Source organism: Elephas maximus, chromosome 5, assembly GCF_024166365.1.
Source record: "Elephas maximus indicus isolate mEleMax1 chromosome 5, mEleMax1 primary haplotype, whole genome shotgun sequence".
In the NCBI taxonomy this organism is placed as follows: domain Eukaryota; kingdom Metazoa; phylum Chordata; class Mammalia; order Proboscidea; family Elephantidae; genus Elephas; species Elephas maximus.
In genome coordinates this window covers 24,656,893-24,682,301 of record NC_064823.1, presented here as the reverse complement: position 1 = coordinate 24,682,301, position 25,409 = coordinate 24,656,893, and the positions used below count along the sequence as shown (strand labels likewise).

General features: G+C 36.6%; 1 protein-coding gene across 2 annotated transcripts in view; it reads left to right on the top strand.

Moving 5' to 3' along the window:
• Nucleotides 1-15,228, top strand: part of ADAD1 (adenosine deaminase domain containing 1) — a 49,279-nt gene extending 34,051 nt beyond the window's left edge. For both annotated transcript variants that reach the window (XM_049887059.1, XM_049887058.1), the window contains exons 10-11: nt 10,274-10,406; nt 15,115-15,228. In XM_049887059.1, coding sequence (XP_049743016.1) covers nt 10,274-10,406; nt 15,115-15,228 — 247 coding nt within the window. The remainder of the gene's footprint in view (nt 1-10,273; nt 10,407-15,114) is intronic.
• Nucleotides 15,229-25,409: the final 10,181 nt, after the last annotated feature.

The window sequence follows — 25,409 nt, the reverse complement described above, 5'->3', positions numbered from 1 at the left end:
ACTAGTAAAAAAAAAAAAAAAAAAAGCTTTGGGCATTATGCTCTTTTAAGATCTTATCTATATGAGATCAAACTGGGGACAGAAACTCAAAAGATTAGATAGGAATGTTAGGGGCAGTGAGTTTTAATAGGGAAAGAAATCAGAAAGGAAGGATGAGAATGGTTACACAACTCGAAGAATGTAATCAGTATCACTGAATTGTACATGTTGCAACTGTTGAATTAGGGTATTTTTCACTGTGTATAGTCTCAACAACACAACAACAACAAAATTATTTTTAAAAATGAAGTATATAGTCTGAGACAGAAATACTGCATAAATAATAGCTCTGGAAAGGAACAATGAGGGGAACAACCATAACCCTTAGTTCGGGCATGGTAGAGAGACAGTGACGTATGGGAGCAATATCACGTTGAAACCAGGAAACCATGGGGAAGATCTAGGGGAGTAAAGGGTTGCAGGTTGGATGAAAGGAACTTCAGGTCAGAACACAAATAAATCAGGGAGTACACATTTGCAGAAAGTAAAGGAGGGAAAGTATGAACTTAGATGGCCTGGTGTGTGCAGAGAAAGAGGGAGCTAGGTTGCCATACACTTTCGTGCAGAGGATTCCCTCCAGTGTTGAAGACTGGGCTCCTAGCATGGTCACCCCCACACACTGGCATGAAGGGTTCCTTAACCCCACCAAGACCAGGTTGTTAGTGCAGAAACACCATCAAAAGAAACAATATAGTGGTAAGGGGTATTCTAAAAGAAGAAGACAAAAGGAAGTGCAGAAAGAATATCTAAAGAAATAATGGCAGAGAATTTCTCAAGTATCTCAGAAGCTGAGATTTTCATCCAAGAAGTTCATTGAACTCCATACAGGATAGACCCCCAAGTGAAATTCATTGAGGCATCATAATCAAACATTCCAGATTCCAGACCAAAGAATTTTGAGAATAACGCGTGAAAGTGAAATATTGCCTACTACAACAAAAAATGCATTGCTGTCGAATTGATTTCACCTCACAGTGACACTAGAGAGTAGAAGCGTCCCATAGGGTTTTCAAGGCAGTAAATCTTCATGGAAGCAGACTGCCACACCTTTCCCTTGTGGAGCACCCAGTGAATTGAACCACTGACCTTTAGTAGCCAAGCACTTTAACCACTGTGCCACCAAGGCTCCTTTGTCAAGTACAAAGGAGTCCCATTAAGATTAAGCTCCGATTTCTCATCAGAAACTATGCAGACAAGAAAGCAATGAGTTAACATATACAAAGTCCTGAAAGAAAATAACTGTCAGCCAAGATTGATACATCCAGCAAAACAGTCGAACATTCTCAGATAAGCAGAAGTTAAGGGAATTTGTAACTACCAGGCTAGCCCCATAAGAAATATTAAAGGCAGTCCTTCAGATAGGAAACCAAGTAAATCAGACAACAACCTGAGGTAGACACATGACAGCATCACCCTGATACCACACCAGATGAAGACATCACAGCAGTAAAACAAAGTTAAAAAATGATTACAGGGAATCCAGGACACACAGTTTTAATTGACAACAGCAAAACAAAAGGGGGAATGATTGGTGTAGTTATAGAACTTCCATATGGTGAGGAAGTTGAGGTGATTTCAAGATATAACAGACAGTAGGATGTCAAATGTAAACCACAAAGAAAATTAATAAATCTATTCATCAACATAGACAAGAAGAAATACAAGAAGACTTAGTAAACATAAAAACAAGAATAATAAAAAGAAAACCAGTACACAAAAAAAAGTCAGCACAGAAAGTAAAGCAGAACAAAGAAACTGTTAACATCACATGCACACGCAAAAAAGACATTAACAAAATGACTGCAGTAAATTCTACCCTATCGATAATCACACCGAATGACAACAGATTAAATGCACCAGTTAAAAGAGTGGCAGAATGGATTAAAAAAAAAAAACTTGACCCATCAATATGTTGCCTTGAAGAGACACATCTTAGGCACAAGGAGATCCCACGCACAAGGAGATAAATAGGTAAAAATCAAAGGGTGGAAAAACATACCAAGCAAACAGTAACCGACTGGTCCCTCCTGATAACGTGTCCAAAGTCAATAAGACAAAAGTCTCGCCATCTTACCTTCTAAGGAGCATTCTGGCAGTAATTCTTCCAAGGCACATTTGTTCTTCTCACAGTCCATCGTATATTCAGTATTATTTGCTGACACCATAATTCAGAGGCATCAAGATTTTTTCAGTCTTCCTTATTCATTGTCCAGTTTTCACATGCATATGAAGCCATTGAAAATACCATGGCTTGGGTCAGGCACACCTTAGTCCTCAAGTTGACATCTTTGCTTTTTTGGTGTTGTAAAGAGATCTTTTGCAGCAGATTTTTCCAGTGCAATACATCGTTTGATTTCTTGACTGCTGCTTCCATGGGTGTTGATTCTAGATCCAAGTAAAATGAAACCCTTGACAACTTCAACATTTTCCCTGTTTATCGTGATGTTGTTTATTGGTCCAGTTGTAAGGATTTTTGTTTTCTTTATGTTGAGGTGTAATCCATACTGAAGACTGTAGTCCTTGATCCTCATCAGTAAGTGCTTAAGTTCTCTTCACTTTCAGGAAGCAAGGTTGTGTCATCTGCATGCACATCACAGGTTCATTAATGAGTTTTCCTCCAGTTCTGATGCTGTGTCTAGCTTCAGAGATTATTTGCTCAGTATACAGACTGAATAGGTATGGTAAAAGGATACAGTCCTGATGCATACCTTTCTTGACTTTAAACCACACAGTATCTCTTTGTTCTCTTCAAACAACTGCCTCTTGGTCTATGTACAAGTTCCTCCTGAGCACAATTTAGTGTTCAGGAATTCCCATTTTTTGCAATGTTATCCATAATTTGTTAGGATCCACATGCATCGATTGCCATTGCATAGTCAATAAAACACAGGTAACCATCTTTCTGGTGTCTCTGCCTTCAGCCAAGATTTCATGGGACATCACCAGTATCCCTTACTCCATGTCTTCTTCGGAATCTGGCTTGGATTTCTGGCAGTTCCCTGTTGATGGACTGCTGTAACCATTTTTTAACTATCTTCAGCATAATTTTACTTGTGTGTGATATTAATGATATTGTTCAATAATTTTCACATTTTGTTGAATTGCCTTTGTTTGGAATGGGCACAAATATGAATCTCTTCCAGTCTGTTGGCCAGCCAGCTGTCTTCCAAATTGTTTTGGCATAGATGAGTGAGCACTTCTAGCATTACCTCCGTTTGTTGAAGCTTCTCAGTTGGTATTCAGACATTTCCTGGAGACTTATTTTTCATCAGTGCCTTTAGTGAGCCTTGGACTTCTTTCTTCAATACCATTAGTTCTTAATCATATGCTACCTTCTAAAATGATTGGCTATTGACCAATTCTTTTTGGTACAGTAATAGGAGATTTTAGTACACTGCTTTCGATGATAGATATAACAACTAGAAATAAAATAAAAATATAGAAGACCTGAATAACACTACTAACCAAATGAACCTAAGAGACATAGAGAACACACCACTCAACAGCAGCACTATATACACATTCTTCTCCAATGCACATAGAACATTCTCTAGTGTAGACCATATTTTAGGCCACAAAACACCTCAGTAAATTTAAAAAGACTAAAATCATATAAAGTATCTTCTATAACCATAATGGTATGAAGCTAGAAATCAATAACAGGTAGAATAAGGGGAAAATATGTAGAAACTAATACACTACTAAAAAACCTATTGGATCATAGAGGAAAACAAAAGTGAATTTAAAAAAATACTCAGAATCAAACAGAAGTGAAAACATACCAAAACCTTTGGGATGAAGCAAAAGCAGTGCTCAGAGGGAAATTCATAGAAACAAATACATACATTAAAAAAAAAGAAGACCCAAAATCAGTAACTTAACCTAACAACTTAAACAAATAGAAAAGGAAGATCAGAAGACCAAAGCTACCAAAAGAAAGGAAATAATAAAGATCAGAGCAAAATAAATGAAATAGAAAACAGAAAAACAATAAAATCAACAAGACCAGAAATTGATTCTTTGAGAGGGACAATAAAATAGACAAACCACTGGCCAGACTGACAAAGGAAAAAAATGGGACAAGGCAAATAATCAAAATAAGAAATGAAATTGGAGACATTACAACAAATCCAGCTGAAATAAAGAAGATTATAACAATACTATGAAAAATTGCACTCCAGCAACTTTGAGAAATGGGCAAATTCCTAGAAACACTACCTGTGTAAAGTAACACAAATAGAGGTAGAAAATCTAAACAGACCCACAACAAAAGATTAGATTGATGCTGCCATCAAAAATGTCACAACAACAACAACGAATTCCAGGGCCAGATGTCTTCAATGGGGAATTTTACCAAACATTCAGAGAAGAGTTGACACCAATTCTACTCAAACTTTTCCAAAACATAGAAAAGAATATTCCCTAATTTGTTCTTTGAAGGCAGCATCATCCTGCTGTCAAAGCCAAGTAAAGATATCACAAAGAAAATTATAGACCATGTATGTCATGAATAGAGACACAGAAATTCTTGACAAAATTCTAGTGAACAGAATTCAACAACATATTAAGAAAACCATACATCATGGTCAAGTGGAATTTATACCAGGATTTTAAGGATGGCTCAACATTAAAAAATCAGTCAATGTAATTCACCATATAAATAAAACAAAGGAAAAGACCCACATGACCATCTCAACTGATGCAGAGAAAGCATTTGATAAAATAGAACACCCTTTCCTGGTTTAAAAAAAAAAAAAAAGGCGTAGAAGGGAAATTCTTCAGCATAATTAAGGGCATAAATGCAAAACCAGCAGCCATCGTTATTCTCAATGCAGAAAGACTGAGAGCCTTCCCCTTGAAAACAGAAGGAAGACAAGAATAGCCATTATCACTCCTCTTTAAATAAGTATTTTACTGGAAGTCTTGGCCAGGCAGTAAGGCAAGAAAGAGAAATAAAGGATATTCAGATAAGAAAGGAAGAAACAGAACTGTCCTTATTTGCAGATGATATATATGATCCTGTACTTTAGAAAATCCCGTATATTCCACAAGAAAGTTGTGAATCTACTAGAATGTTGTGGGGTACAAAATCAACATGCAAAAATCAGGTGACTTCCTTTACACTAAATGAGAAAATCCCAAAAGGAAATCAGGAAAACAATACCATTTACAGTAGCCTCCAAAATGATAAAATACCTAGGAACAAACCTATCCAGGGATATAAAAGACATACAACAAAAGCTATAAAACACTGATACAAGACACTAAAGAAGACCTACATAAATGGAAGAACATTCCGTGCTCATGGATTATAAGACTTAATATTGTGAATACACCAGTACTACACAAAGCAATCTCTAAATACAGTGCAATCTCAATCCAAATTCCAGCAACATTATTTCTGAATTGGAAGAACTAATCACTAAACTTATATGGAAAGGAAAGAGGTCCCAAATAGCAAAAGCAATATTAAAGATTAGCAAAGTAGAAGGCCTCACTCTGCCCAATCTCAGAACATACTATACAGTTACAGTAATCAAAACAGCCTGGCACTGGTTCAATTATAGACATACAGACCAGTGGAATAGAAGCAGCCAACAAGCACGTGAACCCAGAAGTAAATCCATCCATCTATGGACAGCTGATTTTCAACCACAGGTCAAAGTCTATTCAGTGGGGAAGAAACAGTCTCTTTAACAAATAATGCTGGCACAGTTGGATATTCATTTGCAGAAAAATGAAACAGGACCCATACCTCAGACGCCATACACAAAAACTAACTCTAACTGGATTTGAGACCTAAATGTTAAAAGGATAAAAGTTCTTGGAAGAAAACACAGGAACAAAACTATGGGACCTAATTTTTTTTTTTAATAGATTTTCAAACACTACAAAGGCATGAACAGCAGAAGACAAATGGATAACTGGAACCTCATAAAAATTAAATACTGTGCTCATCAAAAGACTTTGTCAGGAGAGTGAAAAGACATCCTACAGACTGGGAAAAATCGTTGGGAACAACATGTTAGAAAAAGGTGTAATTGCTAAAATATGTGGAAATCTCCTACAACCCAACAACAAAAAGACAACCCAATTAAAAAATGTGCAAAGGACATGAATGGACACTTCACCAAAGAGAATATTCAGGCGCCCAACAAGCACATGAAAAGATGCTCAGGATCATTAGCCGTTAAAAAAAAAAAAAAAAATTGCTCTCGATTCTGATTCAGCGAACCTATACCCAGTAACCCAGTGCCGTCAAGTCAATTCTGACTCATAGCGACCCTGTAGGACAGAGTAGAACTGCCCTGTAGAGTTTCCAAGGAGCGCCATAGAGAGATGCAAAACAAAGCTGCAATGAGATTACCTCTGCAAAAATGGTACTGACAGAAAAATAATTGTAACAGAAAACAACAAATGCTGATGAGGATGTGGGAAGATTGGAACTCTTACACACTGATGGCGGGATTGTAAAATGGTACAAGCACTATAGAGAACAGCATGGCACTTCTGCAAAAAACTAGAAATAGGGAGCCCTGGTGGTGCAGTGGTTAAGAGCTCAACTGCTAACCAAAAGGTCGGCAGTTTGAATCTACCAGCTGCTCCTTGGAAACCCTGTAAGGCGGTTATACTCTGTCCTGTAGGGTCACTATGAGTCAGAGTTGACTTGACAGAAACAGATTTTTTTGTGATCCAGCAATCTCACTTCTAGTTATATGCCTTAGAGGTCTAACAGAAGAGGCACGAACAGACATGCACACATCTGTTCCATTGCAGCACTATTCACAATATAAGAAAAATGGAAACAACCTAAGTGCTCATCAGCAGATGAATGGATGAACAAAATGTGGTACATACATACAATGGAATACTATGCAGCCATAAAGAATAATGATGAGTTCTTAAAACATAACACGGATGAATCTGGAGTAGTACATTATGCCGAGTGCAATAAGCCAATCACAAAAGGACAAATATTGTGTGATCTTACTTTTATAAGAAGGTAAGAATAGATATATATACAGAGACCAACGTTCACTGGTGGTTACCAGGGATAAAGTGGTAGGGAGAAGGGGAATCACTGTCTAAGTAGACACTTGTTATTTTTGGTAGTGAGAAAGGGAGCACCAGATGTGGGTGAAGTGTGCACAGCTTGACCAAGGTAAATGATGTCACTACCAAGTACACAAGAGAAAAAGACGTTTTTGGTAAAAGATATATATACTTTTACAGCAACACCAATAACCAAAAAAATGTGTGTATGGTTACATATGTATTTATATATGCGTATATGTGTATGGGTATGTATATGTGTGCATATATAGATGTATTTATATGTATCTGTATATACATATATATGTGTCCATGCATATATATTCCTGTTTATAGTAAACCACATGGGGGCACAGTTAATGGATACTTCTTAGATATAACCAGATACCTCGTGAGATTGGTTTTCTGGGTTTGAAGGCTTAGGACCATAGTCTCATGGGACAACTTGGCCAGTTGGCATAATATAGTTTATAAACTTTATGTTCTACATCCTAATTTGGTGAGTAGTGTCTGGGGTCTTAAAAGCTTGCAAATGGCCATCTAAGATGAAACTAATGGTCACTACTCATCCAGAGCAAAAGAGAAAGAAGGAAGCCAAAGACTCAAAGAAGAAGCTAGCCTACAGAACTAATTGTGTACGCAAACCATGACCCGATACATTGAGATCAGAACTAGATGGTGCCTGGCTACCACTACTGGCCGTTTTGATTAGGGCCTCAATAGATGGATCCTGACAGAATGGGAGAAAAATGTGGAACAGAATTCACTTACTGGACCAGATGAGACTAGAGAACCCCCTGAGATTGTCATCTTGAGATACTCTTTAAACTTTGAAAAGAAATTATACTGTGAGGTCACCTTTAGCTAAATAACTGATTGGCTCATAAAATAAGGAATATTACCTACAGCACCGTGCTCTTTTAAAAGATCATTTGTATAAGACCAAATGGTCAACAGTTACTATAAAACAAAGATGAGAAAGTAAGGGGGCAGGGAAACTAGATTACTAGGAACAGAATAACCATAACGGAATTAATGAGAATGTTGACACATAGTGAAAAATGTAGCCAGTGTCACTGAACAATTTGTGTAGAAATAAATGTTAAACAGGAGCCTAATTTGCTGTTTAAACTTTGGTCTAAAACACAATAAAATACTATTTTAAAAAATGGTGCAGAAGAAAGAAAAAATCGTAACATCTTTTCATCTGAAATGAGAAAGTTGTGAAGAAGATACCCTAGTTCTTCCTCAGGAAAGCACCATTCTGAGGTGGTTCACAGAAGAATTTTATAAATTTTTAAATAGCATATATTTCCATTCTTCTCTAAAAAGATGGAAATACTTTTATGAAGCAAAAGTGTATCATTGGTGCTGAAACCTGATAAAAGATTACTGCTTCTTCCTTTCCCCAAAAGTTACAGACCAAGGTCCCTTATGTCCAAGCAAGATTCCCAAATAAAGTATTAGGATACAGAAACTAGCAGCATATTGATAAAAATGTATTTATACAACAATACTAATTGTCAAGAATAGTAACATAATAGAGATAATACCAATTTAGAAACTCCTTTAATATAAATTGTCATATTAGTTGATCTAGGAAGAAACATAGTATCCCCATCTCCATAAATTCTAAGAAGGAATTTAATAAAACTCAACCACTATTCTAGGTAAAGATATTCAAATAAAAAGGAGTAGATAGTTTTTACAGGATAAAATGTAAAAAATAATTCAAAAATACCATCTTGATTAATGATATAATCTTAGAGGCATTCACACTAACAACCAGTACAAGACATGATTGTTTACTGTTATTGCTGTATTTAACATCATACTGGAGGAATTAATACATTTGGACTAGAGAAAGAAATGAGAGTTATAAAACATTGGAAAAGAGGAGGTAAAACTGCCAGTCTTTGCAGATGGTATCAGTTTATACCTGGAAAGCCCAAGAGAATCATCTGAAAAGCTACCACAACAAAAGAGAATTCACTAAGGTGTCAGGGAGGAAAATTGATATATTCAGATTGACAGATTGATAGATTTCATATGCAAAAGTGTATGTTAACCATTGCTATATGAAATAACCTCAAAACAGTGGTTTTAAATAACAATCATTTATAATTGCTCGCAAGTCCTTGAGTCAGCTGAATGGTTCTTCTCAATTTGGTTGAGCACCACAGTGCATCTCGGGTCAGCTGTGTGTCTGTTGCAGGTCAGCTTTAATGATCTTAGAGGGACAGTTAGGCTCTGACCTGTGTATTCACTCACCCTCTGTTAAGGTAGTCTCAACTTGTTTACATGGCAGAGCAAGAGGTCTAAGGGAATGAGAAGAGCACCAGCTTCTTGAGGCCTAGGCTCCAACTGGTAGATTGTCATTTCTGCTGTAGTCTATTTGCCAAAACAAGTCACAAGACAAGCCAGAATTCAAGGGTAGGGGGAATCCACCTCTTGATGGAAGTATCTGAAAAATCACATTGCGGAGAATGTGGATACAGGGAAAAACAAAGGATTGTGGTAAATTTTGTAATCTATAACAACAAGAAACAACTAATGAGAGATAAAATGAATGGAAAAATTACAGTAGTAAAAAAAGATTCATGATCTGTGGACCCATTTTTAATAGAAACAGAAAATATATATACATGCACACATACACATGTATTTGGGGAGACAGGTTAGGTGAGTATATTCTGCTTTTTTATTGAGTTAAAATTTATATACAGTGAAATTCACTGTACAGTTTTATAAGCTTTGATATATGTATATACCTGTGTAACCATAACCCCAGTCAGAATGCGGGACATTTCCATCATCCCCGAGTGTATTTTCATCCCTGCTTCTAGTTAATGCCTAGTAGAACCACTGTTCTATTCTAATCACCATAGATTAATTTTGTTTTAAACAATAGAAATACTCCAGATATCAACCTTCTGCTTTAATTTTTAATGCAGAACTATAATACTTAAACTATAATTTTATAAAAGAAATTGGGTTCAGAAAATAATTAAATATTAGAAGTGATTTTTTTTTCTTATAAAAAATTGTGTTTCATAACACATCTTGCAAATAATCTGGGATCATAAATATTTGTAGAATATATATTGATTTTAATCCGTACAGTTGCCAACATAAATGACTGAATAATGATCAGTAAATTTTTCATTCCCTTCTACCGTAGTTCCCCATTTAAAAGCGGTGTGTCAATGGCAAGTCGGCTTTGTAAGGCTGCAATGTTAAGTCGATTTAACCTGCTTGCCAAAGAAGCTAAAAAAGAAGATTTACTTGAAGCTAGTACATATCATGCAGCTAAGGTAAGCCCTTAAAGGAATTAAGTTAGTTATAAAATTAAAAAGATAAACATGATATGGTAATTTTATGATGATGCTACATAGCAAAAATTTTGAGTATAAAAGTTCCTGAATATAAAATAGTACTGTGTATTATGGATAGAATTGTGTCGCCTAAAAACGTGGTTATAATCCTATTTGGTAATGGGTTGTCTTCATTAATGTTACACCTCAACGTAAAACATAAATCCTCACAACTGGACCAATAAGTGACATCATGATAAACAGAGAAAATATTAAAGTTGTCAAGAGTTTTATTTCACTTGGATCCACAGTCAACACCCATGGGTACGGCAGTCAAGAAATCAGATGATGCTGGCATTGGGCAAATCTACTGCAAAAGACTTCTTTAAAGTGTTTAAAAAAAAAAAAATGTCGCCTTGAGAACTAAGATGCTCCTGACCCAAGACGTAGTATTTTTATTCACCTCATGTGCGTGGGAAAGCTGGACAGTGAATAAGGAAGACTGAAGAAGAATTAATGCCTTTGAATTGTGGTGTTGGCGAAGAATAGTGAATATAGAGTGGACTGCCAGAAAAATGAACAAATCTATCTTGGAAGATGTAAAGCCAAAATGCCCCTTAGAAGTGAGGAGGGCAAGACTTTGTATCACTTACTTTAGACATTTTATCAGGAGGGACCTGGAGAAGAACATTCATGGTAAAGTAAAGGGTGAGCAAAAAAGAGGAAGACCCTTAAGGAGATGGATTAACACAGTGGCTGGCACAGTGGCCTCAAACATACCAACGATTGTGAGGGTAGTGCAGGACCTGGCAGTGTTTCATTCTGTTGTACGTAGGGTTGCTATGAGTTGGAACTGACTTGATGGCACCTAACGGCAAGAAGCTATGCAGACCTAGGTTAACCACTAAGAAACCAGGCTAAAACATAAAAATAAGAATCTAAAAAACTAAGAAGACGACAAAATTAAGAGACAGTAGCAGCTGCACACTGTGAGGAAGACAGAATTCATGATTTAAGTTTAGGCAGACTAAGAAAAAAATATACAACCTTAGAAAATAAATCCAGAGTTGTAACAATATATTGTCTAAAAAGTTCAGATTTCAAGCAAAAATAATTAGTAAAGAAACAGATAAGTATGACCCGTGCTCAGGAAAAGTAACAGTAGAAACTGATTCTGAGTGGGTCCAAATCTTGACTGTAACAAAGAGTTCAAACAGCTTTTATAAATATGTTCAAAGAATTAAAAGAAAAAATAACAATGACTCAGTAAATAAGCAGTCTCAGTAGGGGAATAGAAACTACAGAAAAGAACCAAATTGTGAGTGGCGCCTAGGTCTTAAAAGCTAGCAAGGGGCCATCTAAGATCCATCAACTGATCCCAACCTACCTGGAGTAAAGGATAAAAAAAAAAAAAAAATGAGACTAAATGGGCAGCTCCTTCCCAGAGGCGAGATGTGATGGCAGAAAGGGACTGGAGCTGGTTGAATGGACACGGAAAATCCGGGGTGAAAGGAAGAGTGTACTCTCGTAGGAATAGCAATTAAGGTCACGTAAGAATGTATAAATTTTTGTGTGAGAAACTAACTTGAGCTGTAAACTTTCACTTAACGCACAATAAAAAAAAAGAAGCAGATTGATATTCTAGGGTTGAAATGCACAATCACTGAACTAAAAAAATTCACTAGATAGGCTTATTGGCATATTTGAGATAGCAAAAGAATCATTGAACTTGTAGATCATCAGAAATTATTCAAAGAACAGAGAAAAAAGATTTAAAAAATGGACAGAGCTTCAGAGACTTGTGGAACAGTATCAAGCACATCAACATATTTGTAATGGGAATATAAAAGTAGAGGGGAGAGAAAGGGGCAGGGAAAATATTTGAAAACATGACTGAAAAATCCCCAAATTTGATGAAAAACATTAGTAAGCAGACTCTGGATACTCAACAAACACCAAGAAAGAAAAAAATAAAAAGATCCATACCTAGATATGTCACAGTCAAACGGCTTACAAGAGAGAGAAAATATTGAAAGCAGCAAGATAAAAACGACTGATCACTTATGGGAGAACAGTGCATTTAAAGACTGATTTCACATTAGAAGCAACAGAGGCTGTAATGGTTTGTGTGTCAAACATGAGTCTAATTGATGTCATTTAGTAGTTACACGTGATTAAATGTTGGCCTTTGATAGAGCAGATTGCTTTCCATAATATGTTTTGTTGTTTGCCGTCTAGTTGATTCCAACTCATGGTGACCCTATAGGACAGAGTATAACTGCCCCGTAGGGTTTTCTAGGCTATAATCTTTATGGTAACAGATCACCAGGTCTTTTCTCCCACAGAGCGGCTGGTGGGTTTGAACTGCCAGCCTTTCAGTTATCAGTCGAACGCTTAACCGTTGCTCCACCAGTACTCATCATAATTAATATAATGTAATTACTTCACATGTAACGTAATGTAATCACTTTCTATAATGTAATGATGTTTTGTAACACAATGTAATGTAATCAGATATTCAGTTGAGGTTATACCTGTATAGGGTGGGTCCTAAACCTAATCACATCTGAGTTATAAAAAGACCAGAATAGGCACAATGACACACATACACACACACAGAGGAAGACAGATGACGTGAAGATTGTTTATAAGAAAAAGAATGCCAAGAAATTGCCAGCAGACTCCAGAACTAAGAGACATGCTTACAGAAGGAATTGACATTACTGAGACTCTGATTAGGACTTTTAGCCTTCAGAACTATGAGAAAATAAATTTATGTTCCTTAAAGCCACCTACCTATGGTATTTCTGTTAAAACTAGTACTAGGTAAATTAGAAGCTATGATGGTTAATTTTATGTGTCAGCCTGGCTAGGATATGGTGCCAAGTTCTTTAGTCATACACTAGACTACATGTTGCTGTGAAGGTATTAGATATGAGTAACATTTACAATCACTTGCCTTTAAATAAAACCTACTACCTTCCACAGTCTGGATGGGCCTCATCCAATCAGTCGAAAGTCTTAAGAGCAAAAACTCAGGTTTCCTAAGGAAGAAGAATTGTGCCTTAGGGCTGTAAATAGCCATCCTGCTGGAATTCCAGCCTGCCACCTGGCCTACCAGTTTCAGACAAGACTGCCAGAGTTTCCATCCTGTCACCTGACCTGTGGATTTTGGACTTGCCAGCCCACACGATTGCATGACGCAATTCCTAAAATTAATCAGTCAGTCTCTCTCTTTCTGTGTGTTTGTGTATGTATTTTATCAGTTCTGTTTCTCCGGAGAACCCTAAGACAAAAGCCAACTCAAAATAGCCAAAACAATCTTGAAGAAGAACAAAGTTGGAGAGTACTCACTTTCTGAGTTCAGAGCTTACTATAAAGCACATCAATTCATTGTGGTACTGGAATAAGGATAAACATGTAGATTAATAGAATATAATTGAGAGTTCAGAAACTCTGACGTTTATGGTCAGTTGATTTTTGACAAAAGTGCCAAAATAATTCAATGGGAAAAATAGTCTCCAACAAATAATGCAGGGACAACTGTATACCCATCCACGTGAATGAGCTTGGATCACTGTACTGCACCATATACAAAACTTTTCTCAAAATGGATCATAGACCCTATATGCAAGAGCTAAAACTAAAACTCAGAAAAAACATAGGGGTAAATCTTCATGACCTTGCTGATGGATATGTAAAATGGTACAACCACTTTGGAAAACAGTTCGGCAGTTTCTTAAAAGGTAAATGTACTTGCCATCCAAACTAAAAAAAACAAACCCGCTGCCCTTGAGTCTATTCCGACTCATAGTAACTCTCTACAACCCAACAGTTCTACTTCTAGGTATCTATCCAGGAGAAATAAAAACTTATGTCCACGTAAAGACTCGAATGTTTATAACAGTATTATTCATAATAGCCCCAAACTGGAAACAATTCAAATGTTCATCTACTAGTGAATATATAAACAAAGTGTGATATATCCATACAATGGAATATTAATCAGTAATAAAAAGTAACAAATGACTGATACATGAAATGCCATGATTGAATCTGAAAACATGCTAACCGAAAGTAGCACGAAACAACAGAATATATTTTGTTAATCTATTTATATGAAATTCTGGAAAAAGCAAAATTAATCTAGAAACTAGATTAGTGGTTGCTTGGGATTGACTGGGAACACAGACTGACACAGGCGGGCACAGTGGAACTTTTGGAGAGTAATGGAATTTTAAAACTAGACTGTGGTATTGGTTGCACACCTGTGTAAATTTACTAAAACTCACCAATTTGTACACTTAAAATAGATGAATTTTATATAATGTAAATTATATGTAAATTAAAAGTTGATCTGTGTGTTTATTTACAAAAGAATGGAAGGAAATACACCAAAACAGTAATGATATTTATGTATGGTTTTGAAGTTACAGGTGATTTTTATTTCTTTCTATGTATTTTATCTATTTTTATATAATGAGGATGAATACTTTCTTGATAAAAAGAAAGAAAAAATGCTTTTAGGTGTGTTGGGAAGGAAAGGAAAGCTTATAGCTTCAGAAATAATTTTGAGAAAAAATCACAATTCAAGAAGATTTTTATTGATTTTTTTTAAATCAAACTAAAAGAACAAGATTAGAGTTAGTTACTTTTTGTAAGTCAAATTCTGCCTATTTCCTATAATTCGATTTATTTTCCTCTGTAGTGTATGTCTGGATCCTATCAAGAAGCGAAAACTTTGTTGAAATCCTACTTACAGCAACATGGTTATGGCTCCTGGATTGTGAAATCTCCCTGTATAGAACAATTTAGTATGTGAATTAGGCAATCCCCTATCAGATTAAAAATCTTGTACTTTTTGGTGTGTTTGACTAGTAAAAATATTTAAAAATACTGGTGGCCTTCAACTTTTAAAATCAGGGTCTTGCAAACAACAGTGTCCAGAGGTTGCTGAACATATGCTAAATACTCATGTCACTTCACATGAAAATATTAAGAGTTTTTTAATTTGAGGGAAAAGAATTACCTGATTCTAAATGTAGCATTCTCTATTTTTACCGTCATTTTTAAATCATTACTTTTTTTATTGAGTTTCAAAGAAAGAACATTTTCTCTTAAGTTTTTGGTTTAACTGTAAAGTTATCCCTGCAGCTAAGGTATTCAATGTTATGTAGCTGGCATCTCACTCAAGTGTTGTTGTTTTGTTTTTTAATTAAAAATTAGAAGTCAGGAATACAAATAATAATTCTTATTCATTTGTTGATATTTCAACAGATGTTTGAGTGCCTAATATTTGCCAGTCTTACCATGCTAGGTGTTAGTAAAAACACAGTAGCTAAAACGTCATCTCGCATATCAGAGGAGTTCATGAATGCAAACTCCACATATAAATGCAGAAAAATGCTAACCATGTTAGGGAATAGTTTGATGAATCACTTATTTCGATTAAGAGAGGATTATCATGTATGCTTTATGTAAGATTGAACATTTCAGGTGTTTTCTAAGATTCAGTTATACCGAACATAACTGAATCCTTTACAATTCAAATTAGTAGGCATTTCTAATTTATAGATCAGCAAAAGACTACTTAGCTTTATATTTGTGTATACAGTGATTAGATAAAAAGGGAAGGTTTTGTTACTCTTCAGTATATCTTTAGTGAAATTGTTAGATTGTTCCGTATTTTTGCCCCTTCAACATATTCCTTGGTATCAATCATAATTTATAGACACACCCTGGAGATACTGCTGGTTTGGTTCCAGACCACTGCAATAAAGCAAATACTGCAATAAAGCAAGTCACATGATTTTTTTTTTTTTTTTTTTTTGGTTTCCCAGTGCACATAAAAGTTATATTTATACTATTCTGTAGTTTTTTGGTATAGTCTGTTAGTAGCCCTGGTGGCACAGTGGTGAAGAGCTATGGTGAGCTACGGCTGCCAACCAAAAGGTTGGCAGTTCGAATTCACAAGCTGCTTCTTGGAAACCCTATGGGGCAGTTCTACTCTGTCCTATAAGGTTGCTTTGAGTTGAAATCAACTCGATGGCAACAGGATTGTTTTTTTTTTTTTTTTTTTTTTGATAGTCTGCTAACTGTGCAATAGTATTATGTCTAAAAAAACAGTGCATATGCCTAAATTAAAAAATATTGCTAAAAAATGCTAACCATCAGCTAACCATCATCTGAGCCTTCAGTGCCTCATAATCATTTTGCTGGTGGTGGTTCTTGCCTCAATGTTGATGGCTCCTTATTGATCAGTATGGTGGTTGCTGAAGGTTGGGATGGCTGTTGCAGTTCTTAAAATAAAACAACAGTGAAATTTACTGCATTGATTGACCCTTCCTTTCAGGAAAGATTTCTCCGTAGGGTGCAGTGCTGTTTGATGGCGTTTTACCCACAGTAGCACTTCTTTCAAAGGTAGAGTCAATCCTCTCAAACCCTAAAAAAAAAAAACCCTGCCACTGCTTTATTAACTAAATTTGTATAATATTCTAAACCCTTTGTTGTTGTTTTAACAATGTTCACAGTATCTCCACCAGGGGTAGATTCCATCTCAAGAAACCACTTTCTTTGCTCATTCATAGGAAGGAACTCCTCATTTGCTAAAGTTTTATCATGAGATGCAGCAGTTCAGTCACACCTTCAGGCTCCACTTGTAATTCTAGTTCTCTTGCTGTTTCCACCACATCTGCAGTTACTTCCTCCGCTGAAGTCTGAACCCCCTCAGTCATCCATGAGTAGTATTTTGAAAGGAATCTTTTTTTCTGAGCATTAGGTCTCAACAGTGGGCTAAAATATGCAGTAAACTATGTTGCAAACAGATGTGCTGTCATCCAGGCTTTGTTGTTCCGTTTATACTCAGGCAGAGTAGATTTAGCAGAATTCTTGAGGGCCCTAGGATTTTTGGCGTGGTAAATGAACGTAAAGTCACCAGCTGCGTGAACCCCTAACAAGAGAGTCAGCCTGTCCTTTGAAGCGTTGAGGCCAGGCACTGAGTGCTCCCCTCTGGCTGCGAAAGTCCTAGATGCCGTCCTCCAGGATAAGGCTGTCTCGTCTCTGTTGAAAATCCACTGTTGAGTGCGGCCCCCTTCATCAGTTATCTCAACGAGGTGTTCTGGATAACCTGCTGCAGCTCCTGCGTAAGTACTTGCTGCTTCACCTTGCGCTCTTTCCTTAAACCTGGTGAACCAACCTCTGCCGGCTTCACATTTTTCTCTGCAGCTTCCTCCCCCCTCAGCCTTCACAGGACTGAGGAGAGTTAGGGCCTTGCTCTAGGTTGGGCTTTGGCTTCAGGGAATGTTGTGGCCGGTTTGATCTCCCATCCAGACCACTAAAACTTTCTCCGTATCAGCAATAAGGCTGTTTGCTTTCTTACCGTTTGTGTTCACTGAAGTAGCACTTTTAATTTCCTTCAAGAACTTTTTCATTTGTCTTCACAACGTGACTGTTGCACGAGGCCTAGATTTCGGCCTGTCTTAGCTTTAAACATGTCTTCTTCACTAAGCTTAATCATTTCTAGCTTTTAAAGTGAGAGACATGCGACTCTTCCTTTCACGTGAACTATTATAGGCATAAACTCTATGGGGCAGCTGTACTCTGTCCTATAGGGTCGCTATGAGTCGGAATCAACTCGATGGCACTGGGTTTTTTGGTTATTGTAGCCTATTAGTTGTAGCTATTAGTTGGCCTAATTTCAATATCGTGGTGTCTCAGGGAATAGGGGAGCCCAAGGAGAGGAAGAAAGGGAACAGCTGGTCGGTGGAGCAGCCAGAACACACACATTTATCGGTTCAGTTGACCATATTATATGGGTGCAGTTCGTGGTGCCCAAAACAATTGTAATAGTAACATCAAAGATTACAGATCACCATGAGAGATAACAATAATGAAATATCTGAAATATTATTAGAATTACCGAAATGTGACACAGAGACATGAAGTGAGCACATAGTTTTGGGAAAACGGTGCCAAAAGACTTGCTTGATGCAGGGTTGCCACAAACCTTCAATTTGTAAAAAAGCGCTGTATCCGTAAATTGCAATAAAGCAAAACACAATAAAACGAGGTGTATGCTTGTGTTAAACATGTGGCTTTCAGACTCTGCCACTTTAGCTTGGATTTTTGTTAAACTTAGAACTCCCACGCCTGCCCCATATGAGTTATTATAATCTCTAATGAGATTGATGTGAGATGTTTTTGGGTTTTTTTTTTTTTTTTTAATATTTTCAAAGTGTGGTAAAGTTCAGTTAATGAACAGTGAAGTTCTAAAAAACCATACTTATATGTCAGTAGTCTACTTACTAATATTCAGCTAAACCATGTGAAATTGATGTTTTTTATAGTTTAAAAAGGGTCAAATATGGGCAATTTCATATGCTTCAAAATAAAAATAAGTTCCATTTCCATCAGTTAGATTTTATTGATTACTTATTTCTCTAAACTGATACTCTTAAGTATTTTTAGTTTTTTCTGGATTGTTCCCTTTAAAAGTGAACTTCTAGCCTTTACTTACATTATTTTATTTCTCCTTGTTAGTAAATTTGCCTTTGCAGTGCAAGATTTTTACCTTTTATTGGCTCTTCATATTCCTGGGTATTTTGCTTTTAGCTGACACAGAATATAGAAAAATACCAAGTAGTCAATATTTGCCTCTGAAGTCCTGCCTAATTTGTAGGCCTTGAATTAGGCATTGCAGTGGGAATCAGTAAGAACAGTTTCTCTCCTCAAAAAGTTTACAGTTTTAAGGGGAATATAAAACAAATATATTCAGCTGTTTTATGGGCAAAATGTAATAAGAACCACATATGTAATTAATATATAGTAAATGGTATTTCTGTGTATTATGTGCTTTGTATACTCAATTACATGTGGTATTTTAGAGAAAGAACAGCTTATATCAAGATAAGAGGTATCAAGAAAGATTTTATAAAGGGAAGGTGGCATTTAGTAGAAGGCAGTGAACTCAGGGTCAGGAGATGGATGTGAGTCTAAACGTTGGCCTTCGTAACTGTGACCATTTTAAGTTCTTTAATCACCCTGATCTCAATTCCTTATCCTTATTTTACAAGGATGATACTGATATTAGTGGTTTCATTCTTTCTTCAGGGATGGAGGAGTGATAGGAAGGATCCCAGGCTGCTTTTCACCAAAAACAGCGGTGCTTTTTAAACTATTTTATTATATACTAGGGTTCTGCATGATACTTTGCTTGAAGAAAAGCAAACTTTAAATTCAGACTACTAAACTTTTAACTTCTAAAATTGTTAAAAACCACTAAACTAGTTAGGTCTAAATTTAAGCCTTTGTTTAGCTCTAAAGCTCTGTTACCTGAGTCAAAGTTTGAAGGATGGTAGATAAAATTTGGTAGGCCGAAGTAGGGGAGAATGCATTCCAGGTGGAAATAATAAAGCAAAGATTAGGGACAAATTGTATATTTTTGAAGCCAGAGTATAGGACAATGGATAGAAAAATTGAGAGTTGAGTCTAGCAGAGATTCACAGTCCGGTAGGGAGAAAGGAACCCTTGAAGGATTTTAGTGTAGAGAAGTGATGTAATACCATTCTGCAGCATTTTCTTTATTATTACAGAAATGTTCAAGGTAAGGACTCTTAATATATATATATATATATCACACACACATACTTATGTATGTATAACCACAATTCCATTATCTGAAAAATTAATTCTCCGATTATCTCGTAAATGTTGTTCAGTGTTGGAATCAGAATCAAAAGTAAATCCACGTAGTGCAGCAGGAGCTCTGGGGGCACAGTGGGTGAAGTTTGTGGCTGCTAACCAGGTCGGTGGTTCCAACCCTCCTGACGCTCTGCAGGAGGAAGATGTGGCAGTCTACTCCTGTAAAGATTGTAGCCTTGGAGACCCTATGGGGCAGTTTTACTGGTCCCATAAGGTAGCTGTGAGTCAGAAGCAACTTGATGGAAGTGGTTGGTGGATATTGCAATTTGCATGTTCATTAATTATCTATTAATCTGTAGATTTCCTCTCACCCTCTTTTTTTTCCTTATAATTTAGTTGTTGAAAAAAAAAAACTGGGTCCTTTACCTGCAGTGTTTCCTCACATTCTGGATTTTGCTGCTTACGTCTCTGTGATTCATATAACATGTTGCTCTGTCCTCTGTATTTACTGAAACTAATAGTTAAGTCTAGAGGCTTGATCAGATTCAGATTAAGTTTTTTTAGCATCAGTACTTCATAGATAGTGTTGTATACTTTCATCAGAAGACACATAATGTCTGGGTTCTCCTTATTTTTTTGATGTTAGCAGCCATTGATGATCTTTGCCTAAATCCATTATTTCATTAGGGAACACAGGTGAAACTCAGTTTTTTTTCCTATGGAAAGAAACTTCCTTTCCTAAATTATTTAGTTACCTGGGATGTAGTTGGTGAAGAACAGGCAGAATTCTTTCCCTTTCTTTACATTTTCAAAATAATTTGGTGGTTCCCTGTCATCCTCTAAAAAGGTGACAAATGAGGATTTTTTTTCTTTTTTTAGTATCATTATGAATTCATGGATTTAAGCATATTTGGGTTTGACTCCATTTCAGTTAAATCTCATATAGATGCTCAAATTGTTCTATCTGTGATCAGTAAGAGTCCTTTTTGTAAATATATTTCAGTATTCACCTAGGTAATGTGTTTGATGCTATTTTAAATAGTATTATTTTGTATGTATTATTTCATGTTTGTTACTGATATATAGATATGCAATGGGTATTTTTTATTTTGGTCTTATATCCAATGACCTTGCTAAATTAATTCTAATGCTTTATAGAGCCTTTTGGAATTTCTTCATATTTGATCATGGCATATGTATATAATGACAGTTTTATTTCTTCTGTCCCAATCTTTATTTTCTATTTGCTTTTTTGCACTGGTTATGACTGCCCCTAGAAAAGGACATTAAGCTTGGTAAAGTAGAGGGTCAGCGAAAAAGAGGAAGACCCTCAGTGAGATGGATTGACACAGTGCCTGCAACAGTGGGCTCAAGCATAACAACCATTGTGAGGATGGTATAGGACCGGGCAGCATTTCATTCTGTTGTACATAGGGTTCCTATGAGTTGGAACCGACTCGACGGCACCTAGCAACAACAGTATAACTTCTAATGCATTGTGAATAGCAATAAGGAGCAGTGTCCTTGCTCATGTAGGAACTTCATCATGTCTGTCGGTGCCTGTGTCTTTTGAATATGACCACCATAGTCTTAGATAGCTTCCCTACTTTCCGTTATGCCTCACCTTGTGCATTTGCTGCCCCATACTTGGAATCAGCCATTTCTATAAGGAACCTAGTTCATTTTAATGAAGAAATCATAATTTGGGCACTTGGGATACCTATTGATACTGCAGTTTATGCCTAAGTCTTTTCAGAGAACAGCTAGAAAATACACATATATTTAAGATAAAATGTGTAGTTCATAATGATACTTCCATTTCAAATTCAGGTCTACATGCTTTTTAGTTAACCTCTTAAATCTTACATTTGTATCTCTCTCACACCAAAATCCTGATGGCTATTCATACTAACATAATTTCTTATTTTTTTTCCCACAACACACAGCAGTCTCAGAGTAATGATACTACCACTACCATCAATAATATTACTGAAAATAATTTAGAATTGTTTTTGTCCTTAGAATATATTCCACCAGATATGTACAATTTAATATGTTTTAATATAACCTAAAATAATCTATGTTGTTATGCCTGCAACTCAAGACACAGTTCAGATCATTTGTTTAATTTGACTTTCAGTATTTAAAAGTCGAGGATTGTTTTTTATGTAAAAATATAACGTGGTTCTCAAGTCAAATCTGTAATATATGGTATATAGAGAAGTCTAACTTGTGTCTCTGTTTCTTCCATCCAGAGAGTATATATGAACATGCTCGCTCTCTCAGTTTCTCTTTCTCTTTGTGAGTGTGTGTGTTGTATATAGCTATTTATTTAGATTTCTGGTTTATGCTTACATTATTTTTTATGTAAGTATATATGTGTGTATGTATACACCCACATGCTGTTGTTGCTAGGTGCCATCTACCCAGTTCCAACTCATAGTGACCCTATGTACAACAGAACTGAAACGCTGCCTGGTCCTGCACCATCCTCACAATCATTGCTGTGTTTGAGCCCATTGTTGAAGCCGCTGTGTCAGTTCATCTAGTTGAGTTTTCCTCTTTTTCATGTGAAAGCCGGACAGTGAATAAGGAAGACTGAAGAAGAATTGATGCCTTTGAATTGTGTTCATGAAGAATAATAAATATACAATGGACTGCCAAAAGAACGAACAAACCTGCCTTGGAGGAAGTACAACCAGAATGCTCCTTAGAAGCAAGGATGGCAAGACTGTGTCTTACATACTTCAGACACGTCAAGAGGGATCAGTCCCTGGAGAAGGGCATAATGCTTGGTAAAGTACAGGGTCAGCAGAAAAGAGGAAGACCCTCAATGAGATGGATTGACATGGTGACTGCAACAGTGGGCTCAAGCATAGTAACGATTGTGAGCATGGTGCAAGATCAGGCAGGGTTTTATTCTGTGGTACATAGGGTCACTATGAGTCAGAACAGACTCAACAGAACCTAGCATAACATAACACAACATACTATATACACTCTTCTACACCTTGCTTTTTTCACTTAATTCACTCTGGCAGTCACTGTGTAAGAGTATACAAAGATATTTTTTATTACATTTTACAACATTCTTTTGTTGTGGACATAACTATAATTTGTTCAACCAATCCCCCCATGAATGGATTTTTCCCCCCATTTTTTACTTTTATAAATAGTATTATAGCAGGACTTTTTTAGGTTCATTAGATAAGAAAAGACTAAAAAATCAGGAGACTAGTGACAATACTCTGGGTCAGAGGTAATGATGACCCAAACCAGGGTTCTGACAATGAGGTTATAAAGGAGAAGATAAACTCAATCAATGGTGGGTGTCTTGGTCATCTAGTGTAGCTATAACAGAAATACCGCAAGTGGATGGCTTTAACAAAGAAAAGTTTATTCTCTCACAGCCCAGTAGGCTAGAAGTCCAAGTTTGGGGGGCCAGCTCCAGGGGAACACTGTGTCAGCCCCGGAGGAAGGTCCTTCTCATCTGTATTCCCTTGGTCTAGGAGTATCTCAGCACAGGAACCTCGCAAGCCCAAAGGACGCGCTCTGCTCTCGGCACTGCTTTCTTGGTGGTATGAGTTCCCTCTGTCTCTCTGCTCACTTCTTTCTTTTATATCTCAAAAGAGATTGGCTTAAGACACTACCTAATCTTGTAGATTTCATCAGTATAACCATCCCTAACCCATCTTATTACATCACAGTGATAGGATCTACAACACATGGGGAAATCACATCACATGATAAGATGGTAGACAGCCATACAATATTGGAAATCATGACCTAGCCAAGTTGACATATTTTTGGGAAACAGTTCAGTCCATGACAGTGGGGGAGATAGGATCTAAAAATAGATGGGATATGGAGGACAAAAGAGATGGATATGTCAAAGAACGAGTCTGTGGCTTTGAGCTGGATGACTCGAGGCACCATAAATACAACTAGTGAAGTCAAGTATGGGATCTGATTTGGATGAAAAAAAATTAGAAGTTTTGACATACATTTAAAAAAAAAAAAATTTTTTTTTTTTTTTTTAAATTAAGGTGGTAATAATATTGTCAGTTGTATATTTTCAGCAATTGGAAATAGTAGTGAAGACCTTGAGAAAGTTTTGGAGTAGAGACAAAGATACGGAAATCATTTGAGAAGATGTAATTTTTCAAGTTGTGAGAAAAGACATTTGCCTCTTTCCAGGGCAAAAAAGGCAGGGCATTAGGCTAGACCTTAAGGAACACTTATATTTTGGATTTGGAAAAATAAGACAAAAGTTAGATGGAGTTGTCAGATAAGTAGGTGAAGAGTGAGGATAGCAGATAGAGAAATTTAAGGAACCACTTAATAAACACCTTCGAGTGTTGCAGAGGGGACAAGGAGGATGAGGACTTCAAAAAGATCATTGGATTTAGCAACCAGGAGGAGATTCTAAAGCAGTGGTTCCCAAACCCAGTTGCCCAGGAGAAGCACTACTCCAAGATACTCTGATTGAGGAGATCTGGGAAAAGGCCCCAGATCTGCATTTCAACAGGTTATTCCAGGTGATTCTGATGTAGGTGGTACTTTGACCACATGGAGAAATACCACCCTACAGAACAAAAGGTGTGGGGTTCCTGTGATTAAAGAGTGAATGGAAGATGAGAATTTGGAGACAATGACTGCACTCTGTTCTTTCTTGCAGCTCGGTGGTAAGAATAACGGTTTTTTTTTAAATGTTTATAAGGTTGAGATTTCATGAATATGCATGAATTTGTACTGGAGCCACTTAAAGTGATTTTATGACTGTTTTGGGGGATAGTGGATGTTAGCCAGGTGAGAGAATTGGCCCAGATGGAATTGGATCAGCTGTGATTAGGAAATCTGGAATAATGTGAAATGGCTCAAGCCAGAATTGGGGGAAATAAACTGAGAGTGAAGAGAGGCATTGAATGGAAATTTATGAAGCAGCTTCATTGAGGAGGGGGCAGATATGAAAGAAAAGGAGAGTGTATTTAGGGCATTTTCGAAGTTTGAATTTTTAAGAGATTTAACCCTGGCCTAAAAAAAAAAAAATTTTTTTTTCTTTGTCTTTTGTCATGCCTCTCCCTCATGCATCCCCTCCCCCAGTCTAACTCAGTTACTAGCAGAAATAGTGCAATAGTAAAATAGGCCTGAGTGATGGCTTATGAATGGAGATTGATACTTTTGAGTCCTTTCAGCTTTTGAGGTTTCTGTGTGGGGCCTGGGCCAGTTGGAGCCCTAGCTAGTCAGCTCTGGACTCAGGCAACCTATTGTTTACCTCACGGTGCCATTTTCTCACCTGTGCCGTGGCATGAAAAACGTTAGAAAGCACTAGTCTAAGCTCTTTAATAAAAATATGATGTTTAT